The sequence below is a fragment of the Coregonus lavaretus genome (assembly GCF_964263955.1).
Source record: "Coregonus lavaretus genome assembly, chromosome: 1".
Lineage (NCBI taxonomy): Eukaryota > Metazoa > Chordata > Actinopteri > Salmoniformes > Salmonidae > Coregonus > Coregonus lavaretus.
The window spans coordinates 72,429,052-72,453,977 of record NC_139988.1 but is presented as its reverse complement, the minus strand read 5'-3'; the positions used below and the strand labels follow the sequence as shown (position 1 = coordinate 72,453,977).

The 24,926-nt window shown below is 41.8% G+C and overlaps 1 protein-coding gene across 1 annotated transcript; it reads left to right on the top strand.

Annotated features, from left to right (window-relative positions):
• The first annotated feature begins 13,963 nt into the window (after nt 1-13,963).
• pgap3 (post-GPI attachment to proteins phospholipase 3) lies at nt 13,964-21,434 on the top strand. Its single transcript, XM_084163394.1, has 8 exons — nt 13,964-14,419; nt 14,889-14,986; nt 17,410-17,562; nt 17,798-17,860; nt 18,405-18,466; nt 18,822-18,958; nt 19,182-19,386; nt 19,710-21,434. The coding sequence occupies exons 1-8, from the start codon at nt 14,167-14,169 to the stop codon at nt 19,771-19,773; spliced, it is 1,035 nt and encodes a 344-aa protein (XP_084019520.1). The 5' UTR covers nt 13,964-14,166; the 3' UTR covers nt 19,774-21,434.
• Nucleotides 21,435-24,926: the final 3,492 nt, after the last annotated feature.

The window sequence follows — 24,926 nt, the reverse complement described above, 5'->3', positions numbered from 1 at the left end:
CATGGCCCCATTCATTCTTTCCTTTACATGGATCAGTCGTCCTGGTCCCTTTGCAGAAAAACAGCCCCAAAGCATGATGTTTCCACCCCCATGCTTCACAGTAGGTATGGTGTTCTTTGGATGCAACTCAGCATTCTTTGTCCTCCAAACACGACGAGTTGAGTTTTTACCAAAAAGTTATATTTTGGTTTCATCTGACCATATGACATTCTCCCAATCCTCTTCTGGATCATCCAAATGCACTCTAGCAAACTTCAGACGGGCCTGGACATGTACTGGCTTAAGCAGGGGGACACGTCTGGGACTGCAGGATTTGAGTCCCTGGCGGCGTAGTGTGTTACTGATGGTAGGCTTTGTTACTTTGGTCCCAGCTCTCTGCAGGTAATTCACTAGGTCCCCCCGTGTGGTTCTGGGATTTTTGCTCACCGTTCTTGTGATCATTTTGACCCCACGGGGTGAGATCTTGCGTGGAGCCCCAGATCGAGGGAGATTATCAGGGGTCTTGTATGTCTTCCATTTCCTAATAATTGCTCCCACAGTTGATTTCTTCAAACCAAGCTGCTTACCTATTGCAGATTCAGTCTTCCCAGCCTGGTGCAGGTCTACAATTTTGTTTCTGGTGTCCTTTGACAGCTCTTTGGTCTTGGCCATAGTGGAGTTTGGAGTGTGACTGTTTGAGGTTGTGGACAGGTGTCTTTTATACTGATAACAAGTTCAAACAGGTGCCATTAATACAGGTAACGAGTGGAGGACAGAGGAGCCTCTTAAAGAAGAAGTTACAGGTCTGTGAGAGCCAGAAATCTTGCTTGTTTGTAGGTGACCAAATACTTATTTTCCACCATAATTTGCAAATAAATTCATAAAAAATCCTACAATGTGATTTTCTGGATTTTTTTTCTCTCAATTTGTCTGTCATAGTTGACGTGTACCTATGATGAAAATTACAGGCCTCTCTCATCTTTTTAAGTGGGAGAACTTGCACAATTGGTGGCTGACTAAATACTTTTTTCCCCCACTGTAGCTACCTTAGCGGATAAATCTGGTGGCTGTGCTGGGACCTCAACCTCTGTGCTAACTTGAGTAGTCATTGGACTCGCTTCACGCCCTTAGATAACCTTGCCAATAGCATCCTTTATAAACAGTAGCTGAGCCATACCTCTATCCTCTAGCTCAAGCAGGGTCTCACAGCACATTAATTTACACACAGTCAAAACAACCTTCCTCATCAGACTGGTTTAACTTAGCTGGGTCTAGCTCTGCTACCACATCAAGACATTCAGACAACTGGAAAACTTCATCAGATGTCAGCGTAGGGATAGATCAGCTTTAATATTGCAGATAGATTGTAACTTCCATCAATGTAATTGTCTGCATCACTTCCAATCGCCCATATATTTTCAACGCATATATATATATATATATATATATATATATACAGTTGAAGTAAGAAGTTTACATACACTTAGGTTGGAGTCATTAAAACTAGTTTTTCAACCGCTCCACAAATTTCTTGTTAACAAACTATAGTTTTGGCAAGTTGGTTAGGACATCTACTTTGTGCATGACACAAGTAATTTTTCCAACAATTGTTTACAAATAGATTATTTCACTTATAATTCACTGTATCACAATTCCAGTGGGTCAGAAGTTTACATACACTAATTGACTGTGCCTTTAAACAGCTTGGAAAATTCCAGAAAATTATGTCATGGCTTTAGAAGCTTCTGATAGGCTAATTGACATAATTTGAGTCAATTGGAGGTGTACCTGTGGATGTATTTCAAGGCCTACCTTCAAACTCAGTGCCTCTTTGCGTGACATCATGGGAAAATCAAAAGAAATCAGCCAAGACCTCAGAAAAAAAATTGTAGACCTCCACAACTCTGGTTCATCCTTGGGAGCAATTTCCGAACGCCTGAAGGTACCACGTTAATCTGTACAAACAATAGTATGCAAGTATAAACACCATGGGACCACGCAGCCGTCATACCGCTCAGGAAGGAGACGCGTTCTGTCTCCTAGAGATGAACGTACTTTGGTGCGAAATGTGCAAATCAATCCCAGAACAACAGCAAAGGACCTTGTGAAGATGCTAGAGGCAACAGGTACAAAAGTATCTATATCCACAGAAAAACAAGTCCTATATCGACATAACCTGAAAGGCCGCTCAGCAAGGAAGAAGCCACTGCTCCAAAACCGCCATAAAAAAGGCAGATTACGGTTTGCAACTGCACATGGGGACAAAGATCGTACTTTCTGGAGAAATGTCCTCTGGTCTGATGAAACAAAAATAGAACTGTTTGGCCATAATGACCATCGTTATATTTGGAGGAAAAAGGGGAGTCTTGCAAGCCGAAGAACACCATCCCAACCGTGAAGCACGGGGTGGCAGCATCATGCTGTGGGGGTGTTTTGCTGCAGGAGGGACTGGTGCACGTCACAAAATAGATGGTATCATGAGGAAGGAAAATTATGTGGATATATTGAAGCAACATCTCAAGACATCAGTTAGGAAGTTAAAGCTTGGTCGCAAATGGGTCTTCCATATGGACAATGACCCCAAGCATACTTCCAAAGTTGTGGCAAAATGGCTTAAGGACAACAAAGTCAAGGTATTGGAGTGGCCATCACAAAGCCCTGACCTCAATCCTATAGAAAATTTGTTGGCAGACCTGAAAAAGTGTGTGCGAGTAAGGAGGCTTACAAACCTGACTCAGTTACACCAGCTCTGTCAGGAGGAATGGGCCAACATTCACCCAACTTACTGTGGGAAGCTTGTGGAAGGCTACCTGAAATGTTTGACCCAAGTTAAACAATTTAAAGGCAATGCTACCAAATACTAATTGAGTGTATGTAAACTTCTGACCCACTGGGAATGTGATGAAAGAAGTACAAGCTGAAATAAATCATTCTCTCTACTATTATTCTGACATTTCACATTCTTAAAATAAAGTGGTGATCCTAACTGACCGAAGACAGGGAATCTGTACTAGGTTTAATGTCAGGAATTGTGAAAATGTATTTGGCTAAGGTGTATGTAAACTTCCGACTTCAACTGTATATACATATAAATACATACAGTGGGGGAAAAAAGTATTTAGTCAGCCACCAATTGTGCAAGTTCTCCCACTTAAAAAGATGAGAGAGGCCTGTAATTTTCCTCATAGGTACACGTCAACTATGACAGACAAAATGAGAAAAAAAAATCCAGAAAATCACATTGTAGGATTTTTAATGAATTTATTTGCAAATTATGGTGGAAAATAAGTATTTGGTCAATAACAAAAGTTTCTCAATACTTTGTTATATACCCTTTGTTGGCAATGACACAGGTCAAACGTTTTCTGTAAGTCTTCACAAGGTTTTCACACACTGTTGCTGGTATTTTGGCCCATTCCTCCATGCAGATCTCCTCTAGAGCAGTGATGTTTTGGGGCTGTCGCTGGGCAACACAGACTTTCAACTCCCTCCAAAGATTTTCTATGGGGTTGAGATCTGGAGGCCACTCCAGGACCTTGAAATGCTTCTTACGAAGCCACTCATTCGTTGCCCGGGCGGTGTGTTTGGGATCATTGTCATGCTGAAAGACCCAGCCACGTTTCATCTTCAATGCCCTTGCTGATGGAAGGAGGTTTTCACTCAAAATCTCACAATACATGGCCCCATTCATTCTTTCATTTACACGGATCAGTCGTCCTGGTCCCTTTGCAGAAAAACAGCCCCAAAGCATGATGTTTCCACCCCCATGCATCACAGTAGGTATGGATGCAACTCAGCATTCTTTGTCCTCCAAACACGACGAGTTGAGTTTTTACCAAAAAGTTATATTTTGGTTTCATCTGACCATATGACATTCTCCCAATCATCTTCTGGATCATCAAAATGCACTCTAGCAAACTTCAGATGGGCCTGGACATGTCCTGGCTTAAGCAGGGGGACACGTCTGCACTGCAGGATTTGAGTCCCTGGCGGCGTAGTGTGTTACTGATGGTAGGCTTTGTTATTTTGGTCCCAGCTCTCTGCAGGTCATTCACTAGGTCCCCCCGTGTGGTTCTGGGATTTTTGCTCACCGTTCTTGTGATCATTTTGACCCCACGGGGTGAGATCTTGCGTGGCGCCCCAGATCGAGGGAGATTATCAGTGGTCTTGTATGTCTTCCATTTCCTAATAATTGCTCCCACAGTTGATTTATTCAAACCAAGCTGCTTACCTATTGCAGATTCAGTCTTCCCAGCCTGGTGCAGGTCTACAATTTTGTTTCTGGTGTTCTTTGACAGCTCTTTGGTCTTGGCCATAGTGGAGTTTGTAGTGTGACTGTTTGAGGTTGTGGACAGGTGTCTTTTATACTGATAACAAGTTCAAACAGGTGCCATTAATACAGGTAACGAGTGGAGGACAGAGGAGCCTCTTAAAGAAGAAGTTACAGGTCTGTGAGAGCCAGAAATCTTGCTTGTTTGTAGGTGACCAAATACTTATTTTCCACCATCATTTGCAATTAAATTCATTAAAAATCCTACAATGTGATTTTCTGGATTTTTTTTCCTCAATTTGTCTGTCATAGTTGACGTGTACCTATGATGAAAATTACAGGCCTCTCTCATCTTTTTAAGTGGGAGAACTTGCACAATTGGTGGCTGACTAAATACTTTTTTTCCCCACTGTACATATATATATATATACGAAAACAAGGACATTTCTAAGTGACCCCAAACTTTTGAACAGTAGTGTATGTGTATATGTTTGTATTTATATGTGTATGTATGTGTATGTATGTATATGTATGTATTTATATTATTATTATTATTTATATGTGTATGTACAGTACATACACACATAAATACAGTGAGGGAAAAAAGTATTTGATCCCCTGCTGATTTTGTATGTTTGCCCACTGACAAAGACATGATCAGTCTATAATTTTAATGGTAAGTTTATTTGAACAGTGAGAGACAGAATAACAACAAAAAAATCCAGAAAAACGCATGTCAAAAATGTTATAAATTGATTTGCATTTTAATGAGGGAAATAAGTATTTGACCCCTCTGCAAAACATGACTTAGTACTTGGTGGCAAAACCCCTTGTTGGCAATCACAGAGGTCAGACGTTTCTTGTAGTTGGCCACCAGGTTTGCACACATCTTAGGAGGGATTTTGTCCCACTCCTCTTTGCAGATCTTCTCCAAGTCATTAAGGTTTCGAGCCTGACGTTTGGCAACTCGAACCTTCAGCTCCCTCCACAGATTTTCTATGGGATTAAGGTCTGGAGACTGGCTAGGCCACTCCAGGACTTTAATGTGCTTCTTCTTTTGCCACTCCTTTGTTGCCTTGGCCGTGTCTTTTGGGTCATTGTCATGCTGGAATACCCATCCACGATCCATTTTCAATGCCCTGGCTGAGGGAAGGAGGATCTCACCCAAGATTTGACGGTAAATGGCCCCGTCCATCGTCCCTTTGATGCAGTGAAGTTGTTCTGTCCCCTTAGCAGAAAAACACCCCCAAAGCAAAAAGCACCCCCAAAGCATAATGTTTCCACCTCCATGTTTGACGGTGGGGATGGTGTTCTTGGGGTCATAGGCAGCATTCCTCCTCCTCCAAACACGGCGAGTTGAGTTGATGCCAAAGAGCTCGATTTTGGTCTCATCTGACCACAACACTTTCACCCAGTTCTCCTCTGAATCATTCAGATGTTCATTTCAGACGGGCCTGTATATGTGCTTTCTTGAGCAGGGGGACCTTGCGGGCGCTGCAGGATTTCAGTCCTTCACGGCGTAGTGTGTTACCAATTGTTTTCTTGGTGACTATGTTCCCAGCTGCCTTGAGATCATTGACAAGATACTCCTGTGTAGTTCTGGGCTGATTCCTCACCGTTCTCATGATCATTGCAACTCCACGAGGTGAGATCTTGCATGGAGCCCCAGGCCGAGGAAGATTGACAGTTCTTTTGTGTTTCTTCCATTTGCGAATAATCGCACCAACTGTTGTCACCTTCTCACAAAGCTGCTTGGCGATGGTCTTGTAGCCCATTCCAGCCTTGTGTAGGTCTACAATCTTGTCCCTGACATCCTTGGAGAGCTCTTTGGTCTTGGCCATGGTGGAGAGTTTGGAATCTGATTGATTGATTTCTTCTGTGGACAGGTGTCTTTCTGATTGAGAGGGGGTCAAATACTTATTTCCCTCATTAAAATGAAAATCAATTTATAAAATTTTTTACATGCATTTTTCTGGATGTCTTTGTTGTTATTCTGTCTCTCACCGTTCAAATAAACCTACCATTAAAATTATAGACTGATCATTTCTTTGTCAGTAGGAAAACGTACAAAATCAGCAGCGGATCAAATACTTTTTTCCCTCACTGTATATCTTCTAAGAGTTTAATTCGGGAGATGGTAACTTGTTAAACAACTTATTCTGTGGTGCCCCAAATTCCTAATGAGTTAATTGTTACATTATTAATTTAATAGAGTGACAATTAAACATAGTTAGGTGATTCGATAAATAACAGTCATACATTAAAGTAAGTCACGTCACTACAACTGTCAACTGTGGGGCCTTATATAGACAGGTGTGTACCTTTCCAAATCATGTCCAATCAATTGAATTTACCACAGGTGGACTCCAATCAAGTTGTAGAAACATCTCAAGGATGATCAACGTAAACAGGATGAACCTGAGCTCAATTTCGAGTCTCATAGCAAAGGGTTTGTTATTTTATTTGCATAAATGTCTAAAAACCTGTTTTCACTTTGTTATTATATGGGGTATTGTGTGTAGATTGATGAAGAAAAAAAGTAATTTGATCAATTTTAGAATAAGGTTGCAAAGTAACAAAATGTGGAAAAAGTCAAGAGGTCTGAATAATTTCCGAATGCACTGTATATACAAATGTATGTGGACACCCCTTCAAATTAGTGGATTTGGCTATTTCAGCCACACCCGTTGTTGACATGTGTATAAAATCGAGCACACCGCCATGCAATCTCCACAGACAAACATTGGCAGTAGAATGGCCTTACTGAAGAGCTCAGTGACTTTCAACGTGGCACCATCATAGGATGCCAACTTTCCAACAAGTCAGTTTGTCAAATTTCTGCCCTGCTAGAGCTGCCCCAGTCAACTGTAAGTGCTGTTATTGTTAAGTGGAAACGTCTAGGAGCAACAACAGCTCAGACGCGAAGTGGTAGGCCACACAAGTTCACAGAAACGGACCGCCGAGTGCTGAAGCGCGTAAAAATCGTCTGTCCTCGGGTGCAACACTCACTACCGAGTTCCAAACTGCCTCTGGAAGCAACGTCTTCACAATATCTATTCGTCTGGAGCTTCATGAAATGGGTTTCCATGGCCGAGCATAAGCCTAAGATCACCATGCGTAATGCCAAGCGTTGGCTGGAGTGGTGTAAAGCTTGCCACTAATGGACTCTGGAGCAGTGGAAACGCGTTCTCTGGAGTGATGAATCACGTTTCACCGTCTGGCAGTACGACGAATCTGGGTTTGGCGGATGCCAGGAGAACACTACCTGCCCGAATGAATAGTGCCAACTGTAAAGTTTGGTGGAGGAAGAATAATAGACTGGGGCAGTTTTTCATGGTTCGGGCTAGGCCCCTGAGTTCCAGTGAAGGGAAATCTTAACGCTACAGCATACAATGAATTTCTAGACGATTCTGTGCTTCCAACTTTGTGGCAACAGTTTGGTGAAGGCCCTTTCCTGTTTCAGCATGACAATGCCCCCATGCACAAAGCGAGGTCCATACAGAAATGTTTTGTCGAGACCGGTGTGGAAGAACTTGACTGGCCTACACAAAGCCCTGACCTCAACCCCATCGAACACCTTTGGGATGAATTGGAACCCCGACTAAGAGCCAGGCCTAATCGCCCAACATCAGTTGTCCAACCTCACTAATGCTCTTGTGACTGAATGGAAGCAAGTCCCCGCAGCAATGTTCCAACATCTAGGAGATAGCCTTCTCAGAAGAGTGGAGGCTGTTATAGCAGTAAAGGGAGGACCAACTCCATGTTAATGCCCATGATTTTGGAATGAGATGTTCGACGAGCAGTTGTCCACATGTAGTGTATCTCCACAGGATTGTGGGAACTAGGTTGAGGTGCCTCAGTCTCTGTAGCAGGTAAGTGTAAAATGTACTTAGTCCCTAATTATACACTCTTTAAATATAGCTGAACCTCTCTACTTGTTCTCAATTGAGGGTCAGCTGAGGAAACGAAATAAGCCTTCTTTCTGAAGTCAAAGAGGACCTCCTTTGTTTTCTCCACACAGTGATTTGTAATGTTTCATATTGATGTATTTTTTGTGTCTTATGTGAATGGTGTATAACTCTTTAATAGAAGCCATTGCTTATTACATGTTTATCACATGTTTATTACCAATTTGTTATGCGTCTTTATTTTTTAATTTCGTCCATGTTTCCAGACACTATGCTGATGATCATCCATTACCATGTCTACCTCCAGCTTTTAAATATAGTTTCAATCTTCAGCTATAGCTAGAGGACTCCTGATACTGTATCTCCAGGAGTGATACGTATACTTTTTGTATTAATCTGTTGTTGTCTAGGTCCATCTACTTAAAGTGACTCCCTGAAGCTTGTGTGCGTCCTAGAGCAGATCAACCGACACCTTCGTGTTCGTGTGAGTCTCCCCTTTCGTTATTGCTGGCATAATAGTTGTAGCTCACACGGTTCCGGTTTTACAGACAATTTAATGACGATTATCTTGTCCGGATCTTCTCAAACTTTATAACGGCGGAAAGAGGGGATTGAGTTGCAGGCTCTACAAGATATGGTAAGTCTCTAGCATAGACACACAGGGAGCTATTTTAGATTCAAACTGACCTCACCATTTGATGCTGTGGAGCATCAATCGACTTTAGGGGGTTAAAGTCCTGTCTGCTTTCCCAGTAGCCTACTTGGTATGTGAACTGAATCGCTGCTGCAATCCCATTTCTCCTTTGTCAAGATATTCAATCCACCTGACAGGTGTGGCATATCAAGAATCTGATGAAACAGCATGATCATTACACAGGTGCACCTTGTGCTGGGGACAATAAAAGGCCACTCTAAAATGTGCAGTTTTGTCACACAACACAATGCCACAGATGTCTTATGTTTTCAGGGAGCGTGCTATTAGCATGCTGACTGGTGCCCCATGGTGGCAGTGGGGTTATGGTAGTGGCAGGAATAAGCTACAGACAAGGAACACAACTGCATTTTATTGATGGCAATTTGAATGCACAAAAATACAGTGACTAGATCCTGAGGCACATTGTGAGGCATATTTCTTTTTAAAGGTCTTTGACCAACAGATTCCCAGTCATGTGAAATCCATAGATTAAGGCCTAATTTATGCATTTAAATTGACTGATTTCCTTATATGAACTGTAATTTTGTAAAATCAATGAAATTGTTTCATGTTGCGTTTTATATTTTTCTTCAGTATAGAATAGTGTACAGCTGGGTCGACAATAGGTTTGGCCTTGGGCAATAAAAACGCTCAGCTAATAGTTGTGGAACAGAACATAATAGCAGCCCAATTCATATGCCTATACTACAAATTAAACAACAACAAAATTACACATCTGGTTAGTAGGCTATGTAATCAGTTCAATGTCAATAACATATCCTAATATTTTCAATCTGATTACACTGATACAATCACCAATGTCTCTATTAAATTCGTTTTTTATATTTCTTTGTGCTTTGATTGGAGAAAACAGCTTGCAATAAAGAGAAAATGTAGCTCTGAAAAAGTCTCAAAAGAAAGATGAATAATGAAAATAGACGTTTCAGGGAAGAATGGACAGAGAAATAGGCATTCTTACTATATTTCTCCAATGCCAAACCAGTGTCTTGTTTGCAACGAATCGTTGCTGTTTGCAAATAATTAAATATTAAACATCATTATGAATCTATGTTGTGTTGTGTTGGAATCAAAGCATGGCACTTTCAAAAGTTACCTTTCCACCCAGACAGAGGCTCGAACGACGCAGAACATTTAAAGTTTCAACTGCTGGCTATTCGTCCGTTGCTTAACCCAACAACAGAAGTGCTTCCCTAAAAGCTACCTGGGTTTAAACATCTTCTCTTTTCAGAAAGTGAAAAGCTCAATTAATAGGGACAGAATAGTAAATGTTTTGTGTCCTCGAATTTTGAAGGCCGCAGCTCAGCTTCGGAATGTTATAGAGACTAATCAATATATCCCCATATGCATCAGTCACATCCTTTGTGGCCATTTTAAAGCTTATGCTAGATAAGGCATCACGGAGTTAAGTATTGTTATAGAACACTTTATATTATCTGGATACTTTTAATTTATGTATTTATTTCAAAAAATAAAGATAGCAATAGGTATCCTTTTGCCCTTTTCTTTAAGGAAGGTTATGGTATACCCTCACTCAATTTGAGCCCTGGTTTTAACCAAACACACCAAGCCCCTCGCAGACTATACATGTGGTGACAGTATTGGATGATTTGGCTATACTGATAAATCTATCGATAGCATAATTGCGTCTGTCAAACAGGTAGGCCTACCTCTTCTTTTTTTTTTTATAGGAAGAAATAGGCTCCAACAATGCCCTCTTGTTGTTAGTGAAGTCGAATTAAAATGAAAACAATTGTTTAAATGAATTACTTTCAGCACCGTTTGTTGTCCACCTCTGTTTGATTATGCCGTAGCTGCTCCAAAGCTGATGTCTGCCCGTTTTTAGTTGAGATTTTCTCCTGCACTCTCTCTCTTCATTAATAAGTTAACGATTTCAAAAGTGTCTGTCTGATGACATTGTAATACATTTGGTCTCCAGTGTATGGGCTACAGAAAAACCTCTTTCTACCGTAGGCTACATAATTTATTTTAAATGAATTTGATGGAGCGTTGGTAGAGCGCCGCAGCGCTGCGTCTCTCCAACAGCACCCTGGAGAGGTGCGCTGGGCATAGATAAGCTACATATTTTTCACCCTCTTTGGCAAAGTGGGCACTGGTTATCATGGGGCGGCATCAGCGCTCACCTATATAGCTTTAATGCCACTGGGTGAGAGAAGTTATCATTGTTTTGGGACAGAATAATTTGAGGTATGTGTTGTTGGAGGTGTGTCTTGATCAGTTTAGCTCAGAAAATGCCGCCCTCATCAAACTGCTGCTCTATGCGGCTGCCTAATCCTACCTAATGGGCGGGCCGGCCATGGATCTAATCCTTGAATTATATTTAGAATCCCTATTAATTCAATAGCATCTCTGTAGGCCTAGTCATAAAAATGTGTCATTTGACTTTTATTGTGGCATGAAAAGTGACCAGTCATTATGTTTTCATCTGATTGTCAATCACTTCAAAGGGCTCCTTTACTAGGCTACCTGCGCACGTTCATCCACTCGCAACATATTTCAAGCCTCCAAACAAAGTGGTGAATGGAAAGAGACATTGGTTACACAAAACACCAAAAAGTGTAGCCTAATGACATTTGGCGATTGTCATTAGGCCAGAATGAATGCCTCCCCTGCTATCTGCGCGCATCTCGGTTTCGGCCACTCATCTCTGCCTTGGCAAAATGTCAGTGTTCTCCTCTAACCACATCGCATTTTGGAGCGTAGGATATACAACCTGTTTTCAAGTCCATTCTTCATGCCTCTGACATGCAGTAATGATAAATAATGGTGTAATAGGTGTAAATGTTGTTTCATTAATGTGATAAGCTCATGTTTTGCCGGTACGGTAAGTGAGCATTTCTCCTTTGTCAAGATAGTCAATCCACCTGACAGGTGTGGCATCTCAAGAATCTGATTAAACAGCATGATCATTACACAGGTGCACCTTGTGCTGGGGACAATAAAAGGCCACTCTAAAATGTGCAGTTTTGTCACACAACACAATGCCAATGTCTCAAGTTTTGAGGGAGCGTGCAATTGGCAAACTGACTACAGGAACGTCCAACAGAGCTGTTGCCAGAGAATTGAATGTTAATTTAGTTTTAGAGAATTTTGCAGTACGTCCAACTGGCCTCCAACCGCAGACAGGACCAGAGGAGGACCTCCACATGCAGCTTCTTCACCTGTGGTATCCTCTGAGGAGGGGGTGCTGCTGAGGAGTATTTCTGTCTGTAATAAAGCCCATTTGTGGGGATAAACTCATTCTGATTGGCTGGGTCTGGCTCCCCAGTGGGTGGGCCTGGCTCCCACGTGGGTGGGCCTATGCCCTCCCAGGCCCACCCATGGCTGCGCCCCTGCCCAGTCATGTGAAATCCATAGATTAGGTCCTAATGAATTTATTTCAATTGTCTGATTTCCTTCTATGAACTGTAACTCAGTAAAATCTTTGAAATTGTTGCATGTTGCGTTTATATTTTTGTTCAGTATTGTTGCATTGACTGTGTCACCAACGAACTATCATGGTCCAAACACACCAAGACAGTCGTGAAGAGGGCACGACAAAGCCTATTCCCCCTCAGGAGACTGAAAAGATTCAGCATGGGTCCTCAGATCCTCAAAAAATTCTACAGCTGCACCATCGAGAGCATCCTGACTGGTTGCATCACCGCCTGGTATGGCAACTGCTTGGCCTCCGACCGCAAGGCACTACAGAGGGTAGTGCGTACGGCCCAGTACATCACTGGGGCCAAGCTTCCTGCCATCCAGGACCTCTATACCAGGCGGTGTCAGAGGAAGGCCCTCAAAATTGTCAAAGACTCCAGCCACCCTAGTCATAGACTGTTCTCTCTGCTACCGCACGGCAAGCGGTACCGGAGTGCCAAGTCTAGGTCCAAAAGACTTCTCAACAGCTTCTACCCCCAAGCCATAAGACTCCTGAACAGCTAATCATGGCTACCCGGACTATTTGCACTGCCCCCCCACCCCATCTTTTTACGCTGCTGCTACTCTGTTAATTATTTATGCATAGTCACTTTAACTCTACCCACATGTACATATTAAAAAATACTTCAACTACCTCAACTAGCCGGTGCCCCCGCACATTTACTCTGCACCGGTACCCCCCTGTATATATAGCCTCCCTACTGTTATTTTATTTAACTTCTGCTATTTTTTTTCTCAACACTTTTTTGTTGTTGTTTTATTGTACTTTTTTATTAAAAATAAATGCACTGTTGGTTAAGGGCTGTAAGTAAGCATTTCACTGTAATGTCTGCACCTGTTGTATTCGGCGCATGTGGCCAATAAGATTTGATTTGATTATGAAACTCGGGTTAGAATCGGGAAAACAAGACCTGTGCAATGCTGTACACCTTTTTTCCTTCATAAAGATCAAATAGTTCATGAGTTATTGAAGTTTGAAGGTCCGAATGTCTGGCGAATATCGAAACTCAAACCAATTTTACCACAGTGAAAAACGATTGGAACCATTTCCCTGTTTGACCGCTAGGTTTTATGGGTATTATGACTCATACTGTGGTACTCAGCACAGATAGAAAAAGACGCCAATATTTCACAGGATGTATAAATGTGAAGCATCCGCTTGGTGTTTCAACTTACTACCAAATATGGTAGTGAGAGGAAGCCCACTGGCGAGCAGTGGCAGAAGATGGATCGAGATGGATTTTGGCCGACATTCTGCAAATGTTCTCATCGATGAAACATTTGATCTCAATACAGTTTTCTGTTCCCAAAACTAGAGTCTGTTATGAACAGAGTGGAAAACGTTTTCTAGATTTTGCCCTTTGCAAACGTTTTTAAAAATCGCGTTGTTTAGAAGGTGCGCAAAGGCGAATTTAGTTATTGCACACGCGCACTTCACAGATTAGGCGATCCCTAACGGAAATATGCAGATGTTACTCCAATAGGATCTCATAGCTCGTGCTTGGCTCTGCCCACCTTCTTGCTTGTTCTGCCCACTATGAATCATTTGTTCCCATCGAAAACGATAGGCTGTGGTCTATCTTGGTTTAGTTATAAAAAAATATTTGACTCTGGTCTGTTTTTCTTTATCAAGCACCGGCATGCGCAGTGCGCATGTTTATTCACACTTCCTGTTCCGGAATTTGGAAAACTGCACGGCAGGAGCGGGGGAAAAGTACAACAGTGCACAGTGGACCCATAGGACAGTGAATCGCAAAGACTCTTCGGGACCTACCCAACTACTTTTGGTGGAAAGATGTTCTAGTGATCTGGGTATGAAAAGCTGGGCCTTTGTCGTCGGCTCTGGGTGACATGAAATGCGGCTACTGTCGCTACCCCGTGCCGACTCTACGACCATGGCCTCGCCACTGCCCCCCTGCACAGCTGTCAGATACTCTGCCCTGGCAATCGTCGCTCTTCTCCTGCTCTCGGCGACTGCTGTGAAGGCCTCCCAAGGCGACAAGGAGCCAGTTTACCAAGGCTGTGTCACGCAATGTGTTCGGACCAACTGCACCGGAGCTCGGCTCAGAGGTTTTCAGTCTACACAGCCGCCTTACATGGCGCTGACAGGTGAGAGTTTTCTGCCGCCGCCACGTTCTGTGAAGTTTAAAAGCCTGCTAGCTCGCGCTGGGGAACCAGTCGCCAGCCAGCTACTACTAGAGCAGCGTCCACTGATATGGTAGCTAGTTAACCAATTTAGTAATCAGAGTGGAAATTAGAAATGCTTAAAAAACATATTGCTGTCATTAAATGCATGTTTGGCTGTTCTGCATTGTTTAGCTGTTCGTATACTCAGACAGTGTTTTTTTTGGGTGATCACTGCATGATGTTTTGAAGCCAGTTGAGCATTTGAATTGGTGCTGCTAATGAATTATTTGTGATGCAACAAGCCTTAGCCCCATGGCTTCTGTCAAATCAATTAGCTACAGACAGTCAATGACCACTATGGTGTTGTTCCATCAGATAAGTTGGCTTACTGCTGTAGATTGTCAGGAACGACCACTAACTGTCTAACTCCAGCTTTCTGTCCCTTGTCCAGGCTGGACGTGTCGTGATGACTGCCGGTACCAGTGCATGTGGCAAACGGTGGGACTGTACCAGGCTGAAGGCTACAGCATCCCACAGTTCCATGGAAAGGTATGTGCCTTGCATTCTATGGTCAACCTTACCATGAGATCCTTAGTGCAGAGTTATCCAATATCAATAAATGGCTTTCAGATAACAAACTTTCTCTGCATCTTGGAAAAACAGAATCCCTTGGTTTTAGTGTCAGTGGGCAACTCTGTGGTTACACCGAAAACCTCAGTCAGCTACCTTGGGTGTGAATTGAATAGGTACCTGACTGGTGAGACTGGTCCTGAAGGTTTTAACAAAGATAAACCAAACATTTAAATTCCTAGCTCGGGACCTCAAAATATCTTGATAGTGTCACACTAAGGACTCTGGCAGGTGTGCTAGTTCAGTGTCACTTTGATTATGCGTGCACATCATGGTTCACCAGCAGACCCAAACATCTAAAGAATAAGCTACAGACCAATCAAAACAAGCTGGTGAGAATTATACTTAAACTTAAGGGTTTTATGCAGCTAGGCTGGCTATATGTAGAGAAAAGGGTAATATTAATTCAACTGGTCCATAGAATTATTACTGACTCAGCCCCCAAATACTTATCTAATTATTTTACTTATATTAGAGATTTCTACCAATACAACACCAGAGCCAGAGACTCTGTTGCCTGTTTTATATTTAAGAACCTAACTGGTAAGAACACCATTTTATATACCAGCACTGTTGAGTGGAACAAACTACCACAGCAACTCAAATCCATGCCGACCATAACATTGAAAAATAATGTAAAAAGCTGGCTAATGATCGAGCAATATAACAATTGTTTCATGTCTGTATCTATGGAATGTGTCTGTATCTATGTACTGTATCAGTATTTATGTAATGTTGTAGTGTTTTTGCACCATGGAATTTAGGGACCACAATTGAAATGCAGTGCCTTCAGAAAGTATTCACACCCTGTCTTTTTCAACATTTTGTTATTACAGCCTTCATTTAAAATGGATAACATTTAGATTTTGTGTCACTGATCTACACACAATACCCCATAATGTCAAAGTGGAATTATGTTTTTAGAAATGATTACAAATTAGTAAAAAATGAAAAGCTGATGTGTCTTGAGTCTAAGTATTCAACCTATTTGTTATGGCAAGCCTAAATAACTTCAGGAGTAAAAATTTGCTTAACAAGTCAATAAGTTGCATGGACAAACTATGTGTGCAATAATGGTGTTTAACATGATTTTTGAATGACTACCCCATCTCTGTACCCCACACATACAATTATCTGTAACGTCCCTCAGTTGAGCATTGAATTTCAAGCACAGATTCAACGACAAAGACCTGGGAGGTTTTCCAATGCCTCGCAAAGAAGGGCACCTATTGGTAGATGGGTAAACAATTTTTAAAAAGCAGACATTGAATATCCCTTTGAGCATGGTGAAGTTATTAATTACACTTTGGATAGTGGATCAATCACAGGAGGCTGCTGAGGGAGAACGGCTCATAATAATGACCGGAATCTAGCAAATGGAATGGCATCAAACACCTGGAAACCATGTGTTTGATGTATTTGATACCATTCCACCAATTCCGCTCCAGTCATTATTACCACAAACCCGTTCTCCCCAATGAAGGTGCCACCAACCTCCTGTGGAATCAATACACCCAGTCACTACAAAGATAGACTTCCTTCCTAAGGAAACTGCTCAGGGATTTCACCATGAGGCCAATGGTGATTTTAAACCAAAGAACTGAGGATGGATCAACAACATTGTAGTTACTCCACAATACTAACCTAAATGAGAGTGAAAAGAAGGAAGCCAGGATACAAAACATGCATCCGGTTTGCAATAAGGCACTAAAGTAGTACTACAAAAAAGTGTGCAATTTTTTTTCCTGAATACAAAGTATTCACTGAGTACCACTCTTCATATTTTCAAGCATGCTGGATAATGTGCAAATATTGTAAAATCCAGGTTTGCAAAGCTCTTAGAGACATACCCAGAAAGACTCACAGCTGTAATCACAGCCAAAGGTGATTTTAACGTGTATTGACTCAAGGGGTTGAATACTTATTTAATCAAAATATATTTTGTTTTATTTTCCATTAATTAAAATAAATGTTAGAATTTTTCATCCAATTTTACATCAGAGTTGTGTGTAGATCGTTGACTACAAATGACAAATACATTTTAATCCCACATTGTAACACAACAATGTGGAAAAAGTCAAAGGGTGTGAATACATTGAAGGCACTGTAAGTCTCTGACTCTTTTGTGATATTCCTGTCACGTTTTAAAAATGTGTGTGTGTGTGTGTGTGTGTGTGTGTGTAAAATAAAATCAATCAACCTCTACGGTTGTGGAACAGTTTGGGGGTACTCAAGGAGAGGTTTGGAAATTAACCACTAGGCTATTTATGGGGATAATGAAATACTAGGATTCACTTTATTTAGTCTCACTCTTTCCTTCTTTGTCCTGCTGTCTTCTACAGTGGCCATTTGCTCGGTTCCTGTGCTTCGAGGAGCCGGCGTCTGCTCTGGCCTCTCTGCTCAACGGCCTGGCCTGCCTTCTGATGCTGCTGCGCTACCGCAGCTCTGTCCCACGCCAGAGCCCCATGTACTACACCATCACCGCCTTCTCTCTGGTGTGTTTGAATGTGTTTGTTTAGTGAGTGTGTCGTGTGTGTGTGAGTAAGACAGAGGTCCATCAAGTCTTACACCATTGTAGCATTTTCCTGTACATTGTAATGTGTGCATTTGAGTGTCCAGAAGTTTAATGAATTTAAGTTTTCAGAAACGTAACTTAAACTTTTTGCTTATTCATATTAAAATATACTTATGTAAACTAGTTTTTAATAAGATCTCTTTCTCTTTATTCAGGTTTCTCTCAATGCTTGGTTCTGGTCCACAGTGTTCCACACTCGGGACACCTATCTCACTGAGGTAATGGTCAAAGCCTATGTCATCCTATCATTTCATACAGCAAGTGGTTAATACAGCATGTGTTACAATTAGGGTATAGCAGTCTGTGATGCATAGCATACGTTGAGAAACCAGCGTAGAAGTCAATTCCACTTCAATTCCTGTTGAATTGGACATAGAATTTCTCCATAGAAATGCAATTTGTTTTCTCATTTGAGTAAAATTTAGATAACTGTATGATCCTCAGATTACATCAGTCCGATTCAGTTAGACTGCTCTCTGCCACTCACCAGTCACCACTCTTTGTGGTGTTCAATTCATGAATTGAAAACTACCTATTTATTTTCTATGAACATTTTTCAATTCATGAATTAGGATGCAGAATAATAATTCAGATGGAACTGTTAACAGGCATTTGCCATGGATTATTGTCAATAACTAACACCTCATCAGCAATCCCTCGAGGTTGAGGGTGATCTCTTCTTCACAGTTATTTTTTGTTGGTCAGAACTAACCGTTTTATAAACAAAATATTTGCCAATCTGTTTATTTACCTTTCTTCAAGAAAATGGACTACTTCTGCGCATCTGCTGTCATCCTCTACTCTATCTACCTATGCTGTGTGAGGTAAGCTTAAAAACAGGCTTTTTTCTCATACTCTTCCTCAATAATATTGTTGATTTAACCCCTGTGGCATACAGTAAAGACACTGAAGGATAATTGACAAAGACAAACTGCATCAGTATAGAACACAGACCTCAATAAGCCATGAGTGATAATATTTATGTTCATCTATGTTTATATCACATACATAACTCTTGCGGTTGGCAACAAATATTTCCTTCCATAAAGTACTTTATTCCTGGGTTTGTTAATAGATGCCTCTTAAATACAAGGAACATATGAAGGGTGATTATTAACCTCTGTATGGTTACATTTTAGGACAATGTATGATATGACATTGACCCTTATATCTCCCCAGGACGTTGGGGCTGAAGAAGCCGGGGGTGTCCAGCATGGTAGGGGTCCTGCTCATCCTGGCCTTCACCTCCCACGTGTCTTACCTGACCTTCGTTAGCTTCGACTACGGTTACAACATGGCTGCCAACGCCACCATAGGTACAGTTAACCGTACCTTAGTCCATAACAAGCAAAGAACACAAATATTTAATGTTAGTGAATTGTTCCCATGGTAACATTCACTTTAGCATTTCCCTGCTTGCAGTCAGTCTCAATCTCTCTCGTTTTCCCTACCACACTATCCCCTACCCCCTCCACCCTCTCTCTCCTCATTCCCGCCTCTCTCCACCACCTCCTGTTCCCTATTCCTCCCCTTCCACAGGCATAGTGAACCTGCTGTGGTGGCTGTGCTGGTGCTGGCAGAACCGGCGTACACTGCCCTACTGGTGGAAGTGTGGCTTGGTGGTGGTGCTGCTCCATGGCCTGGCCCTGCTGGAGCTGCTTGACTTCCCGCCACTGTTTTGGGTCCTGGATGCCCATGCAGTCTGGCACCTCAGCACTGTGCCGGTGCACTTCCTCTTTTACAGGCACGTAGACCTCTTGTCTATCGACCTACACCAGTGGAGGCTGGTGGATAGAGAAATGGGGAGGACAGGCTGATTGTAAATACTTGCTCCCACTTACTCTACAGAGCACTTTTTCACGTTTTTGAAAGCTATAAACAGAGTGCTCACTCAAGTTCTTCTACTCCAAAAGTAGTCCTCATAGATAATCCATAAGAAAAGGACAGCACTTGAAACCTTTCAACAGCTTCCCCTCAACCTTTACACAACCATCATCCAACATCTAGGCTTGCTTTCGTTTTGCACCTCTATTCCCTAACCAACTTAGTCTCTTTTTTCCTCCACAGTTTCTTGATAGACGACAGTCTCCATCTACTCAACACAGAGAAGACTGGTGTGAAACTGGAGTAGCAGGAGCTCATCACCACTTCACCCTGCCTCTTTCCTCACTCACCAATCAAGGCAGCCGTGCACCAGAATGGGGTGGAGCTCAGTCGCAATGGCTACCTGCATGGCACCTGTGCATCCATGAATTCCATCAAAGTATATACTTTTTTTGTTGATTTTATTTCATGTTTTTTGGGGGGTTGATGAAATTATTTCAAATAATAATTTTTCACATGAGATTTTTCTTGACTTGATGTTTGCATTCAGTAAGCTTTGCCTTGTATAGAGTGAGAAATAAGGCCCCTTTGTCATTAAACTTGATCTAAATATTAATAGAATACTGGACATTTTACACAGTAGACCAGATGCACATTGGGTATCCACCGGCACGCATGCATATCGATTTGATCAAAGTCCTCTACAGAATAGGCTTCGTAGGCTTGAAGTTAGCCCCATAACAGACACGGAATGCATTAGCTGTCAAAATCGGGCAGTCCTTTGAAAGTGATCGAAAACGGGGCCTTAATCCCTGGGTCATGTTCAATAGGCACGAAATGGAAGAAAGTGGTCTGAAACGAAGAGGTTCCATCTGAACTCGTCCAATGAGAAATGGTGTGCCCTAATAAACGCAACCCTCTTGTACATGAGGGCATGGTTTGAGTTTACATTATAGAAACTGCAGCTGCATGTGCCCAAGTCCATCTGTGCCAAAAGTGTCCCGACATACAGAGTGAGAGAGGTGCCCCCTGTCAGGGTGGGGATGCCAGCGGATTGTTCTGGAGTGGGGGGAAGGGGACCAGGGAGCATGTTTGGAGGCCATTCCAGCTGACTATTTTTTTTTTTTTTTCGCCATTACCTTGATTTTTGCGCCTATGCTATTTCCATTGCTGCTTCTTTTATTTGATATTCTTTTAAATGGATTTTCAAATTAGATTTTGTATTTGTTGCCATTTAAGATTTATTTGACATTGTTGTGTTGATAGTTTTTCTCGGTTATGACCACTTGTGGTTTTGTTTTAGGTTATCATGTAATGGAAGTCTTATTTTTATTCACCTTGATTGCCTTTCTGTGTGAGGAAAAGGAGAGATGGGAGTGGGACAATAGGATAGAAGTATAGAGTTGTGGACAGGGGGAGTGTACTGTGCAGTTAACCTATTGTACTTAACAAAAGTGAGGGTCAGACACAGGGGTGACCAATAACACCTGGTTTAGTGTGTGTGTGTGCCCTGCCCCCAATTTTGGATGTGTTTGGATGCATTGCACCCATGGTCTCAATATCACACACTACTCGATGCTGAGATGCTACCACAGCACTCTGGAGAATGTGTTCTCTCCACTTTTGCCTTACATGTAACACCCTGCCTTGTCAATTTGTTGTTTGTGTACGTACATTACACTATCTGTATGCTTGGTAACTTATTACCATTTCCTTTGCCACATTTAACCATCTGCCTTTCCTATGTTGCTCTCTAGAACTAAACATTGGCAACTAAATTGTAATAGCTTGAATTCATACAAAGTATAACTTTATTTCCGTTTGTTTGCTGTGCCATAGTTATGTGCACTGTGTGTGTGTGTGTATGTGTGCACTGCATGCATGTAACCATGTGTGTACATTTTAAATTCTGTCCATGCCTTTGTTGTATGTGAGCATGTGAACAATGAAGAGTATGTGTTGCTCGTGTTTCTCCTCAAGGTTCTGTTATTACTGCGGATGACCATCATGAACTGTCTCAACTTGTGTGTGTGTGGGTGAGAGAGCGCACGTGGGGGTGTGTGTGATAACACTACCCCTGAAGTAGACCCCCAATGCGTCAGCTATGTGAGTGTGTGTATGTGTGTGAGGGTCGCTGTATGAAAGCATGGCTGACCGTGTGTGTGTGTATATATATAGCTTCACTGAAAGCCAGAGGGGGGAGAGATGGCGTGATATGTGGGGGAAGAAGGCTACAGGAAAATCAGGAATAGTGACAGAGAGGACCTAGATTAAAAAGTTTTGTTCTGAATCATATTATTTGCTTTTATTTTCCATCATGTACTGTTTACAAACCATTGACATTCACCTTATGATATTGCCTGAATCCACAACAAGGCAAATCTACCCTTTGCTTTAGTCACTGTGGGAGTTATTTTAGTTCACTGGAAGTTAAAATGAAGGCAATGCAAAAAATTGACTTCATATGGTATAGAAACAATCTCAAAATGGGGACATCTGTTATCAACAATACAGACACATATATTGTTCCATATTCAATTTGTCTCCATATTTCATAGCCCAACTGGCCGCATGATGGCAGTATTAACGACGAAAAATGGAATAATACCGCCATCTGGTGGGTAGTTATTATTTATAAATGACAACAGTGTACTAATACTTCTGCTCAGTCCAGGAAGCAAGTTTATAACCTCTTTGAACGAAGATATCTCTTCCTGGTGTTAAATAGACCTACCTTAGAAATTAAGGATGTTCCAGAAAAGAACCCTGGCCAATATTCAGAAAGTTGAAATGTTTAGAACATATAAATTATGTAGAAGAGATTGTGTCAGCTGTATTAGAAACATTTTTATCTGAACAGATTTCTATCTGAATGTTCTATAACATGGCACCAACCTGAACAGGCCTCTGATGTACTACTGTAACTCCAGGAACTGTTCTAATGATCCCTGATGACTACTCACTAAAGCCCTTCTTGTGTCCCAAATGGCACCCTATTCCCTACACAGTGGACTACTTTTGACCAGGGCACGTTTTTATCTGAGATTTACCCCAGTTGTTTACCCAAAAGGCTCATACATTTCTGCAGTAAGACGAGGCTCATTTTCTGGTTGATGATCGTCAAGTCGATCGCCAGTGCTCAAGAGTGCCCCACTGACAAGGGTATGTATGGTGAGGTATTATACTACTAGACAGTGTCTAGTGCAGGGCTCTCCAACCCAGTTCCTGGAGACATAGAACTCATAGGGCCTCCCGAGTGGCGCAGCAGTCTAAGGCACTGCATCGCAGTACTAGAGGCGTTACTACAGACCTGGGTTCGATCCCAGGCTGTGTCACAACTGGCTGTGATTGGGAGTCCCATAGGGCGGCGCACAATTGGCCCAGCGTCGTCTGGGTTAGGGAAGGGTTTGGCCGGGGGGGCTTTACTTGGCTCATTGCGCTCTAGCAACTTCTTGTGGCAGGCCAGGCGCCTTCATAACCACCTTTTCTGGCCGTGATGGGTTCATATTCCCGAATGAGCCACAGCCTACAATAAATGACCATGCACATCTCTCATTTAATTGGACCTAGTAGTCTAGTAAATAGATAGGCTAGTTCAAGTTTATAATACCGGTATAAAGTTGAATTTAACAGCTGATCTTTTACATTGAAGTAGGCCTATGTTTCAAGTTTTTATTGTCATGTGCACAAGTACAGTGAAATGCCTGTTTTGCTTGCTCTTTCCCAACAATGCAGTAGTGAATATCAGTAGTACTAAAAAAATAAATACAAAAAGTCAAGTAGAACAAAAACACAGTACTGTAATTGCATCTTTTGGAGTAGCCTGCCCTACAATGTTTCAGAATTCATGGACAGTCCATCACATTTAGGTTGGGGGGAAAAGTCTATATTAAACATTGTTGAATTCAAACGTTCTGCTGACAGGTCCACAACAATTTGCCGTTGTTTAGAAACCATAGCCGCGGGAAGTAGGGGTAGTAGTGTAATACCTCGCCATAAGCTAGTGGGCGCTCTTGAGTTCAGCACTAGAAAATGGCGCATTGGTTTCATTCCAGAAGACACAGGGCTGTACTTTGGAGGTACGTTTTATTTGAATGAATGGTCTGCTAGTTAATCGATGTCAAGACATTTAAGTGGCAGTGTTAGCATGAATTATCTGTAGAAAACGTTACGCTTAGCTATGCAGCTAACGTAAATGTGAAAAGAAGTGTGCATGAACATTACTTAGGCCTACCTGAACCAGAGACGTTGAATATGGTGATTCTCCTTTAAATCTAGGAAGCATCCATTCAACTTGCCATTCACCAGCTTTTCAAGCTTAATAATTTCAAAGTATGTTCGGTACTTACCAAAGAATGGCGTTTGGCTGAGCAATTATTGTCATTACTGCCATCACGGCCGGTATGTACTTCCAAAAAAGGTCTAAATAGAAAATTACATGCAACCGAAGAAATGCCATTGACAGCCATGTTGTTTTATGCCATTTCAAATAGTTATAATGCGCTGTAAAAATGTTTGGTGGCAGGACTTGGTGGCAGGACAGAAAACCCTGGAAATTAATTTTAAAAAACTATGTTTTAAGTGAAATATTAGTTTTTGTCTGAAGCTGAAAAAGACAGTCAATTCTAAACCTAATTTGACCTATGCACTAACAATGTCACATTCGTTTATAGACGGGACGGACCAAGAAGCAGCGTGATATGCGTACATGTTTATTAAATATTAAACACAAAGACAAACAAAACGTGACGTGACGTGACGTGACGTGACGTGACGTGACGTGACGTGACGTGACGTGACGTGACGTGACGTGACGTGACGTGACGTGACGTGACGTGACGTGACGTGAAGTCCAAGGCAACACAACATACCTTAACTGGAACAAGATCCCACAACCCACTAGTGCCAATAGGCTGCCTAAGTATTGTCCCCAATCAGAGACAACGAGCGACAGCTGCCTCTGATTGGGAACCACACAGGCCAACATAGATCTATACATACTAGAATGTACAACATGGACAAACACAGCAAGGAAAATACACACCCTGACTCAACATACAAGCGTCCTCTGAGTCAGGGCGTGACAAACAAGGCTTTTCCAAAACAGGTTTACAATACCAAGTACATTAATGGGGTAAACCTACTCTAAGAGTATGTATTAGGCTGTTTGAGAGAAGGTTTGAATCCTAATCAACCCATCCAATGTGAGTACATCTGTTGTTGAAGTACAGTAGATCAATAAAGCTACAGTACTCTAGCAGTAGTCAAGCTGCTTATGCTGAAAAGCCTTGATAGTGCATAGGTCTTTCGAAATTTCTTCAGACAAAAGCTAATATTTCACTTAAAATATATTTAGTTTTTTGTATTATTATAATTAAGAGGTAGGCTAAAGGATTTGCTCATTCGTGGTGGTGTGTTAAGACAATAGGAAATACTCGACTATCAAACTTTTATAGGCCT